This window comes from Coregonus lavaretus, assembly GCF_964263955.1.
Source record: "Coregonus lavaretus genome assembly, contig: HAP1_SCAFFOLD_375, whole genome shotgun sequence".
In the NCBI taxonomy this organism is placed as follows: Eukaryota; Metazoa; Chordata; class Actinopteri; order Salmoniformes; family Salmonidae; genus Coregonus; species Coregonus lavaretus.
Window position 1 is genome coordinate 261,118 of NW_028165198.1, and position 11,887 is coordinate 273,004.

Genomic DNA, 11,887 nt, shown 5'->3' on the forward strand with positions numbered 1-11,887 from the left:
GAAAATGTACATTATCAAAAAAAATTATAAATAAACAAACAAAGACACAAATACAAGAATATAAAAATACGAACGCATTTTAGTTATCCTGCAGAATATAATAAACCTTTTAAAAAGCATTTTTTAAAGTTACCGAGCATGATCAAAAATATTTACAGTTTCTTTCTTCATTCATTATAAGTCTCCCAATTTTTCTTCAGTTTGCTCTTTGCGAAATCTCTGTAAAATAGAAGCAAATCAACAAATCATTATTTTTGACAGAGACAAGTAATGTCTGTTTTCCTCCCCAATTGTCCATGTTTTATGTTATGTAATTTGACTTTTGGTTGGGAATGAGCACTGAACTGGCTCAAATCATTCATTAACATGCTAACAATATGTCTCATGGCAGCTCAGACGCATTCATTCCATCAAAGACAAAGATGCTGTTTTGATCATCAAGACAAGAAAGAAATGGGCCAGGCAGATTGGTCTACTGCAGTCACATGTCAAACAGAAGTGACTGACCACAGCTCCCTCTCACACAGAGGCTGCAAATTGGCACCCTATTCCCTATATAGTGCACTACTTTTGACCAGAGCCCATATCTTGTCAAAAGTAGTGCACTACATAGGGAACAGGGTGCCATTTGGGATGTAGTCATCCAGAGATAGGGGGGAGAGGAGAGGAGAGGAGAGGAGAGGAGAGGAGAGGAGAGGAGAGGAGAGGAGAGGAGAGGAGAGGAGAGGAGAGGAGAGGAGAGGAGAGGAGAGGAGAGGCAGAAGCTACAGAGAGCTATGTATGGCAGCACCTCCATCAGGCAGCAACCGGCAGGACAGGACAGGACAGGGCAGGGCAAGGCAGGACAGGGCAGGACAGGGCAGAGCATGGCAGGACTAGAGGGCGACCGACAGCCCACGCGTGGGCTTACCTGGGGTTGGGGCTGGGGAGGGGCTGGGAGGTGGTGGGTGGTGATCGATGGATTCACACCCCCACAGTCAGGTGCTAAGAGAAAAGGGCATCAATACCTGCCGGGGTCAAGACCAGGGCCTGGAGGAGGTCAGAGAGCGAGACGATCCCTCCCACCACGTCATCTTTATCCACCAGCACTAGACGGTGAACCTGGGAGGAAGAGGAGGAAGAGGAGGAGAGACGGTGAACCTGGGAGGAAGAGGAGGAAGAGGTGGCGAGACGGTGAACCTGGGAGGAAGAGGATGAGGAAGAGGAGGAGAGACGGTGAACCTGAGAGGAAGAGGATGAGGAAGAGGGGGCGAGACGGTGAACCTGGGAGGAAGAGGATGAGGAAGAGGAGGAGTGACGGTGAACCTGGGAGGAAGAGGAGGAAGAGGAGGAGAGACGGTGAACCTGGGATGAAGAGGATGAGGAAGAGGAGGAGAGACGGTGAACCTGGGAGGAAGAGGAGGAGAGACGGTGAACCTGGGAGGAAGAGGAGGTGAGATGGTGAACCTGGGAGGAAGAGGAGGAAGAGGAGGAGAGACGGTGAACCTGGGAGGAAGATGAGGAAGAGGAGGAGAGACGGTGAACCTGGGAGGAAGAGGAGGAGAGACTGAACCTGGGAGGAAGAGGAGGAGGAAGAGGAGAGACACGGCATGACAGAGGCTGTGAACCAAATGACACACTATTCCCTATATAGCGCACTACTTTAGACCAGTTCCCTATATAGTGCACTACTTTACACCAGTTCCCTATCTAGTGCACTACTTTACACCAGTTCCCTATATAGTGCACTACTTTAGACCAGTTCCCTATATAGTGTACTACTTTACACCAGTTCCCTATATAGTGCACTACTTTAGACCAGTTCCCTATATAGTGCACTACTTTAGACCAGTTCCCTATATAGTGCACTACTTTACACCAGTTCCCTATATAGTGCACTACTTTACACCAGTTCCCTATATAGTGCACTACTTTACACCAGTTCCCTATCTAGTACACTACTTTAGACCAGTTCCCTATATAGTGCACTACTTTACACCAATTCCCTATATAGTGCACTACTTTACACCAGTTCCCTATATAATGCACTACTTTACACCAGTTCCCTATATAGTGCACTACTTTAGACCAGTTCCCTATATAGTGCACTACTTTACACCAGTTCCCTATATAGTGCACTACTTTAGACCAGTTCCCTATCTAGTACACTACTTTAGACCAGTTCCCTATATAGTGCACTACTTTACACCAATTCCCTATATAGTGCACTACTTTACACCAGTTCCCTATATAATGCACTACTTTACACCAGTTCCCTATATAGTGCACTACTTTAGACCAGTTCCCTATATAGTGCACTACTTTACACCAGTTCCCTATATAGTGCACTACTTTACACCAGTTCCCTATCTAGTGCACTACTTTACACCAGTTCCCTATATAGTGCACTACTTTACACCAGTTCCCTATATAGTGCACTACTTTACACCAGTTCCCTATATAGTGCACTACTTTAGACCAGTTCCCTATCTAGTGCACTACTTTACACCAGTTCCCTATATAGTGCACTACTTTACACCAGTTCTCTATCTAGTGCACTACTTTAGACCAGTTCCCTATCTAGTGCACTACTTTACACCAGTTCCCTATATAGTGCACTACTTTACACCAGTTCTCTATCTAGTGCACTACTTTAGACCAGTTCTCTATCTAGTGCACTACTTTAGACCAGTTCCCTATATAGTGCACTACTTTAGACCAGGGTCAATATGGCTCTGGTCAACAGTAGTGCACTATATAGGAAAAAGGGTGCCATTTGGGACGAAACAGCAGGGGAACACTACAGTAAGTCTTACCTCTGCCTTAGCAATGCGATCGATGATAGTCTCCAGAGTTTCGTGGGGGTAACACTTCAGCACTCCCTCCACACAGCAGGCCCTGGAGCTAATCGCCTCCTGCATTGTCATGTTCAGGTTGTTGTAGTTCTTCTGAGCTGCCAGGTTCTACAGCAACACAGGAGGAAGACAGATGGTAATGATGCTAATTACAATACTATTTGCTGTCTTATCACCCCCCCCCCCCCATATGGCACATTTCAAAAATAGCAGATACAAGATGCTTGACATTTTGCACAGCCTCCTTGGCATCTGGTTGCATCTAATCCATGGGACATTTGCCATGTGAACCATTTTTATGCAGTTTTTTCCATCTCAGTGCAGAGTAATTGATATGGTCCCACTTACAATCACATCAAACCTGGAGTACAGAGCCTTGACCTTCCCTGAAAACAGAAAACATACAGATAAGGCTGGCGTTCAAACTGAAGGGCCAACCCTAGCGTTCAAACTGAAGGGCCAACCCTAGCGTTCAAACTGAAGGGCCAACCCTAGCGTTCAAACTGAAGGGCCAACCCTAGCGTTCAAACTGAAGGGCCAACCCTAGCGTTCAAACTGAAGGGCCAACCCTAGCATTCAAACTGAAGGGCCAACCCTAGCGTTCAAACTGAAGGGCCAACCCTAGCGTTCAAACTGAAGGGCCAACCCTAGCATTCAAACTGAAGGGCCAACCCTAGCGTTCAAACTGAAGGGCCAACCCTTCAGTAAAAAAAAAAAAAAAACTTTTCCTACAAGTTAGTGGAAGTCAATGTTAAAGGTGTTATCATCACTGAGGTGAAACCAGACACACACCCTCCTCATTGACCACTGGCAGAGCGGAAACCCTTCGTTCTACAAAGATGGCCAGGGCATCATACACCGTGGCTGTCTCCTGGATAGTAGCGATCCGTTTAAACGTTCCAATGTCCACCTCCTCAATCCTCTTCTGGAGGTACCGAGGCTTCGGGATCATGGTGCCCTGGGAGGAATAATGGCGTCATAAATTAAAGTGAACCAAGTTTCTAGCCTGGTCCCCAGATCAGTTTGAGATGTCTTGTCAACTCCTACGGTCCTTGTCACAACGGCCATAGAAATAGGAAAATATATGTCACAAACAGATCCGGGACCAGGCTATCAAGTTTCCAGAATCATTACATGTTGTTTATCAACAGAAAAAAATATGCCAGATGGGCTCATATGAAAGCGGTTCTCACAAAGATGTGGAGGAACTTGAGGATGCGTTTGTGGGTGAGGATGTGCAGGACGTTGCCAGACTCTGGGTCGATCACAGGCAGCCGGTGGATCTTATACTTCAGTAGAGAGTAGATGGCATCAAAGAGGCTGGAGGGACAAGAGACAGGTGTCCAAGTCTGAGAAGAGAGGTTGTCGTGACAATGGCGTAGCAGTTGGCAACACAGAACAAACACATCTGGGACTAAGGGCCAGAGAAGGTAAGGCTGCACACTGCTTCTTACCTGGAGTCGGGTGTGATACTGATCAGAGTATGGTTGGAGTACTTCAGTAATTCCTCTGGAGCACGAAGCAGGAGGAAACACAGCGAATGTAAACAAGACTTCAATCAATCAAATGTATTTTATAAAAGCCCTTTTTACATCAGCGATTGTTACAAAGTGCTTTTTACGGATACCTAGACTAAAACCCAAACGGCCAAGCAAAAAGGGGATTCCATTGTGCCATCTATTTCTAGGTAGCTACATGTTTATAGTCACCCCTACGGGGTTATAGTCAACTCTACGGGGTTATAGTCACCTATACGGGGTTATAGTCACCTCTACGGGGTTATAGTCACCTCTACGGGGTTATAGTCACCTCTACGGGGTTATAGTCACCTCTACATGGTTATAGTCACCTCTACGGGGTTATAGTCACCTCTACAGAGTTATAGTCACCTCTACGGGGTTATAGTCACCTCTACATGGTTATAGTCACCTCTATATGGTTATAGTCACCTCTACGGGGTTATTGTCACCTCTACATGGTTATAGTCACCTCTACGGGGTTATAGTCACCTCTACGGGGTTATAGTCACCTCTACGGGGTTATAGTCACCTCTACGGGGTTATAGTCACCTCTACGGGGTTATAGTCACCTCTACGGGGTTATAGTCACCTCTACATGGTTATAGTCACCTCTACATGGTTATAGTCACCTCTACGGGGTTATAGTCACCTCTACATGGTTATAGTCACCTCTACGGGGTTATAGTCACCTTTACAGGGTTATAGTCACCTCTACATGGTTATAGTCACCTCTACGGGGTTATAGTCACCTCTACGGGGTTATAGTCACCTCTACAGGGTTATAGTCACCTTTACAGGGTTATAGTCACCTCTACATGGTTATAGTCACCTCTACAGGGTTATAGTCACCTCTACAGGGATATAGTCACCTCTACGGGGTTATAGTCACATCTACAGGGTTATAGTCACCTCTACATGGTTATAGTCACCATTACAGGGTTATAGTCACCTCTACAGGGTTATAGTCACCTCTACAGGGTTATAGTCACCTCTACGGGGTTATAGTCACCTCTACAGAGTTATAGTCACCTCTACAGGGTTATAGTCACCTCTACGGGGTTATAGTCACCTCTACGGGGTTATAGTCACCTCTACGGGGTTATAGTCACACCTACGGGGTTATAGTTACCTCTACAGGGTTATGGTCACCTCTACGGGGTTATAGTCACCTCTACGGGGTTTTAGTCACCTCTACAGGGTTATAGTCACCTCTACGGGGTTATAGTCACCTCTACGGGGTTATAGTTACCTCTACGGGGTTATAGTCACCTCTACGGGGTTATAGTCACCTCTACGGGGTTATAGTCACCTCTACGGGGTTATAGTCACCTCTACGGGGTTATAGTCACCTCTACGGGGTTATAGTCACCTCTACGGGGTTATAGTCACCTCTACGGGGTTATAGTCACCTCTACGGGGTTATAGTCACCTCTACGGGGTTATAGTCACCTCTACAGGGTTATAGTCACCTCTACGGCGTTATAGTCAACTCTACGGGGTTATAGTCACCTCTACGGGGTTATAGTCACCTCTACGGGGTTATAGTCACCTCTACGGGGTTATAGTCACCTCTACGGGGTTATAGTCACCTCTACGGGTTTATAGTCACCTCTACGGGGTTATAGTCACCTCTACGGGGCTATAGTCACCTCTACAGGGTTATAGTCACCTCTACGGGGTTATAGTCACCTCTACGGGGTTATAGTCACCTCTACAGGGTTATAGTCACCTCTACGGGGTTATAGTCACCTCTACAGGGTTATAGTCACCTCTACGGGGTTATAGTCACCTCTACAGGGTTATAGTCACATCTACAGGGTTATAGTCACCTCTACGGGGTTATAGTCACCTCTACGGGGTTATAGTCACCTCTACGGGGTTATAGTCACCTCTACGGGGTTATAGTCACCTCTACGGGGTTATAGTCACCTCTACAGGGTTATAGTCACATCTACAGGGTTATAGTCACCCCTACGGGGTTATAGTCACCCCTACGGGGTTATAGTCACCTCTACGGGGTTATAGTCACCTCTACGGGGTTATAGTCACCTCTACGGGGTTATAGTCACCTCAACAGGGTTATAGTCACCTCTACGGGGTTATAGTCACCTCTACAGGGTTATAGTCACGTCTACAGGGTTATAGTCACCTCTACAGGGTTATAGTCACCTCTACAGGGTTATAGTCACCTCTACAGGGTTATAGTCACCTCTACGGGGTTATAGTCACCTCTACGGGGTTATAGTCACCTCTACAGGGTTATATTCACCTCTACGGCGTTATAGTCACCTCTACGGGGTTATAGTCACCTCTATGGGGTTATAGTCACCTCTACGGGGTTATAGTCACCTCTACGGGGTTATAGTCACCTCTACGGGGTTATAGTCACCTCTACGGGGTTATAGTCACCTCTACGGGGTTATAGTCACCCCTACGGGGTTATAGTCACCTCTACATTCTTCTATCTTGTGCTTCTCCAGTTCGTAGATCTCTACCTGTAAGACACAAGTGTACTCTGTACTGAAAGACACAAGTGTACTCTGTACTGAAAGACACAAGTGTACTCTGTACTGAAAGACACAAGTGTCCTCTGTATTGTAAGAGATGTGTATGAAGTACTGTAAGACACAAGTGTACTCTCACAGTACAGAGGGGAAGAAGAAGTACCCTCCTGTTTTCATTCCAACCCTGTTCCTGGAGAGCTACCCTCCTGTAGGTTTTCATTCCAACCCTGTTCCTGGAGAGCTACCGTCCTGTAGGTTTTCACTCCAACCCTGTTCCTGGAGAGCTACCCTCCTGTAGGTTTTAACTCCAACCCTGTTCCTGGAGAGCTTCCCTCCTGTAGGTTTTTGCTCCAACCCTGTTCCTGGAGAGGTACCCTCCTGTAGGTTTTCGCTCCAACCCTGTTCCTGGAGAGCTACCCTCCTGTAGGTTTTTGCTCCAACCCTGTTCCTGGAGAGCTACCCTCCTGTAGGTTTTTGCTCCAACCCTGTTCCTGGAGAGCTACCCTCCTGTAGGTTTTTGCTCCAACCCTGTTCCTGGAGAGCTACCCTCCTGAAGGTTTTAACTCCAACCCTGTTCCTGGAGAGCTACCCTCCTGTAGGTTTTTGCTCCAACCCTGTTCCTGGAGAGGTACCCTCCTGTAGGTTTTCACTCCAACCCTGTTCCTGGAGAGCTACCCTCCTGTAGGTTTTTGCTCCAACCCTGTTCCTGGAGAGCTACCCTCCTGTAGGTTTTCACTCCAACCCTGTTCCTGGAGAGCTACCCTCCTGTAGGTTTTTGCTCCAACCCTGTTCCTGGAGAGCTACCCTCCTGTAGGTTTTTGCTCCAGCCCTGTTCCTGGAGAGCTACCCTCCTGTAGGTTTTTGCTCCAACCCTGTTCCTGGAGAGCTACCCTCCTGAAGGTTTTAACTCCAACCCTGTTCCTGGAGAGCTACCCTCCTGTAGGTTTTTGCTCCAACCCTGTTCCTGGAGAGCTACCCTCCTGTAGGTTTTTGCTCCAACCCTGTTCCTGGAGAGCTACCCTCCTGTAGGTTTTCGCTCCAACCCCAGTTGTAACTAACCTGGTTCAGTTTATCAACCAGCTAATTATTAGAATCAGGTGACTAGATTAGGGTTGGAGCGAAAACCTACAGGAGGGTAGCTCTCCAGGAACAGGGTTGGAGAGAGAACCTACAGGAGGGTATCTCTCCAGGAACAGGGTTGGAGTTAAAACCTACAGGAGGGTAGCTCTCCAGGAACAGGGTTGGAGGTAAAACCTACAGGACGGCAGATCTCCGGGAACAGGGTTAGACAGCCCTGGTATATCGCATGAGACACGTGTATACCATTCAACACAGGGGTGTGCTGTGTGAGAGCTGCATGCTTTGTGTTCCGGCTCCAGTAATCTGGATGACATCACAGCCAGGTCCAACAACAACGGATCACTCACCAGAGGAGACTGCCAGTACCGGTGGAGAATGTTGATAAAGTCTGTGATGGTCAGCATACCTGGAAAGATACAGGGAAGAAATAAAGCTTTAAATGGGACTAAACTATGGTGCACACACAGACAGAATGTATTTTCAGTTCAGTAGCTACGTAATCTGGTGAGGTCCAGATTACGTAGCAGCTTCTACCCCCAAGCCATAAGACTCCTGAACATCTAATCCAATGGCTACCCGGACTATTTGCACTGCCCCCCCCACCCCCACCCCATCTTTTTATGCTGCTGCAACTCTGTTTATTATTTATGCATAGTCACTTTAACTCTACCCACATGTACATATTACCTCAGTTACCTCGACTAACCGGTGCCCCCGCACATTGACTCTGTACCGGTACCCCCCATTTATAGCCTCCCTACTGTTATTTTATTTTACTGCTGCTCTTTAATAAAACATTTCTTAAAAAACTGCATTGTTGGTTAAGGGCTTGTAAGTAAGCATTTCACTGTAACGTCTGCACCTGTTGTATTCGGCGCGTGTGGCAAATCCGATTTGATTTGTTTTGAGCCCCCCCCTCCCCCTGTACGAGGGACTGGTGGCATTCTCCCTCTCAGTGGAGTAGATGAGTATTAATAACTACAGAGAGGGTGCAGGGGATTACAGGGCCGCGTCCCAAACTGCCACCCTGTTCCCGATATAGTACACTTCTTTGACAAGGGCCCACCACTGGTCAAAAAGTAGTGCACTATATAGGGAATAAGGTGCCGTTTGGGACGCGGTATAGAGGACAAGTCCAACTGTGCCCCACTTACAGCTAGAACTTTGGCACCAATCCTGCAGAGGGGATGGATCTGGCTCTAACCCACAAACCCAGGGATTTGCGTCCCAAATGACACCCTTTCCCCTATATAGTGCCTGGTTAAAAGTAGCTAACTATATAGGGAATACGGTGTCACCCTAACCCAGAAAACCAGACCGGCCGGGCGGGCGGGCGGGGTGGGGTGTAGCGGAACTGGCCCACTTGCCTTTAAGGCCACCCAGCAGCGACCCACCAGGGGACTGGCTAATCGGTGATCTGCATTTAATCATATCAACACCCATGTTATAACCTTCTCGGAGACACAGAGGGACGTGTAGTAGCCTCCTAGGGATTTATATACACAAAATACCTATCCACAGGAAACACAGTTAGACGTGAATACAGAGAAACGTGTAACCAGAAGCCCAGAATATGTCGCACACATACGCAGCAGTAAACTCACACGTTTCAAATCATCCGTCACCTACCTAATTACACTGACCCTAACTGTCGCCCTAGCTGATCCCAAGCAGGGAAAGCTGAGTTGGGTTGTTGGGTTTGAGAGGAACGCTAAATTGATATTACTGGGTCTGTAATCTGAGTCTAGCTCATAGCTGACCCACTGGACTTTAAAGGTTAGACGCCAGATTGGGAAACGCTCAGGTTCCAGGTTGCCTCACCTACAAAACACTGCAGCTTGTTATCCCAAAGAGGCGCCGCTCGCACACCGTTCGCTACCAGAGCAAAGAAAGCCTTCTTTACCTGAAACACAAAACACAGAAACTGATCTGAATCACTGTTCACATTGGGGGGGGGTCTAGTGTGCTCTTTGTTGCAAGACATTTCAGGGCTTCCCATTCAAGACAAAAAAGGTTTTACGACCTATTAAATGAACCATTTATAATAATAATATGCCATTTAGCAGACAATTTTTATCCAAAGCAACTTACAGTCATACGTGCATACGTTTTCATATGGGTGGTCCCTGTGAGAATCAAACCCCATGATAAACATTGCAGTGTTGAAGTTGAGCTTTTTTGGGGGGGGAGCTTGAATGTATTGGGGGGTACCTGCAGGGTGGTGTCGAAGATGACCAGTTTGGAGCTGGTTGGAATGGCGTCGTAGCAGCAGTGGTTCATCATGAACTTGGTGTAGACGTTGGCATCTGGGGCCGAGGCTGGGGCTGCAGGGAGGGACAGCGGTGGAGCACCCTGCTACAGGTCCGTCAGGGTCCTAACACAGCGGTTCTCTAACCTCACCTCAAAAACCTTTAAACCTCCGCGTGGATTTAATCCATTCCAGAGCAGGTAACGCCTGATTCAACTTGTCAACTAATCGTCAAGCACCTTGGTTTATTGTTAATCAGGTGTGGTAGTTCAGGGTTAGAACAAAAATTGTGAAACGTCGGGTGGGGGTCCCAGAGAAGAGGTTTCAGAACCACTATCCTAACACACTCTCAGAGGGGCTTTTCACACTACTGAGCCAAACCGAACCAGGCTGAGCCAAACCAAGCTGTACTGTACTGAGCTGGCCTGGTTGGTTACACAGCTGGAACCGTGCTGAAAAAGGAGAATATAAAAAGGAAATCAAGATTGGTTCTGTCAGAACAATAGAGCCAGGACAGATTGGTTCTGTCGGCACGGTAGAGCCAGGACAGATTGGTTCTGTCGGCACGGTAGAGCCAGGACAGATTGGTTCTGTCGGCACGGTAGAGCCAGGACAGATTGGTTCTGTCGGCACGGTAGAGCCAGGACAGATTGGTTCTGTCAGCACGGTAGAGCCAGGACAGATTGGTTCTGTCGGCACGGTAGAGCCAGGACAGATTGGTTCTGTCGGCACGGTAGAGCCAGGACAGATTGGTTCTGTCGGCACGGTAGAGCCAGGACAGATTGGTTCTGTCGGCACGGTAGTGCCAGGACTGATTGGTTCTGTCGGCACGGTAGAGCCAGGACAGATTGGTTCTGTCGGCACGGTAGAGCCAGGACAGATTGGTTCTGTCGGCACGGTAGAGCCAGGACAGATTGGTTCTGTCGGCACGGTAGAGCCAGGACAGATTGGTTCTGTCGGCACGGTAGAGCCAGGACAGATTGGTTCTGTCGGCACGGTAGAGCCAGGACAGATTGGTTCTGTCGGCACGGTAGAGCCAGGAAAGATTGGTTCTGTCGGCACGGTAGTGCCAGGACAGATTGGTTCTGTCGGCACGGTAGAGCCAGGAAAGATTGGTTCTGTCGGCACGGTAGAGCCAGGACAGATTGGTTCTGTCGGCACGGTAGTGCCAGGACAGATTGGTTCTGTCAGCACGGTAGAGCCAGGACAGATTGGTTCTGTCGGCACGGTAGAGCCAGGACAGATTGGTTCTGTCGGCACGGTAGAGCCAGGAAAGATTGGTTCTGTCGGCACGGTAGAGCCAGGACAGATTGGTTCTGTCAGCACGGTAGAGCCAGGACAGATTGGTTCTGTCAGCACGGTAGTGTGAAAAGGTCTGTTTGGTATTGCAGCAATGTAACACTATGGATACAACAGCACACACACTAAACACATGAGAGTTACCTGTCTCCTTCATTGTGAGCCCATCCATGAAGGGGACCTGCAAAAGACAGAAGATTCTATCATTACATGTGCTTCAACTCCCCATGCTTTGTGTGAGTGCATGTCATTTGAGTGACATTTCTGGGTTGAAGATGCATATCTGCATATCGGATGGGCACAGAATATCTCACAGTAGATCTCCCAGACATTACCCAGTCATTAAAACATATATATATGGGTTTTAAGTAAGAAGCAACATAACAGTGACTTATTTAAAAG

At 47.8% G+C, this 11,887-nt stretch overlaps 1 protein-coding gene across 1 annotated transcript; it reads right to left on the bottom strand.

Moving 5' to 3' along the window:
• Positions 1–984: 984 nt before the first annotated feature.
• LOC311116167 (5'-AMP-activated protein kinase subunit gamma-1-like) lies at positions 985–11,660 on the bottom strand (the record flags this gene model as incomplete). Its single annotated transcript, XM_084191290.1, has 11 exons — positions 11,630–11,660; positions 10,150–10,262; positions 9,760–9,841; positions 8,286–8,344; positions 6,804–6,849; positions 4,289–4,343; positions 4,028–4,154; positions 3,627–3,792; positions 3,183–3,220; positions 2,796–2,942; positions 985–1,101 (listed from the first exon to the last, which is right to left on the bottom strand). The coding sequence occupies exons 1-11, from the start codon at positions 11,655–11,657 to the stop codon at positions 985–987; spliced, it is 978 nt and encodes a 325-aa protein (XP_084047416.1). The 5' UTR covers positions 11,658–11,660.
• Between the last annotated feature and the right edge of the window lie 227 nt (positions 11,661–11,887).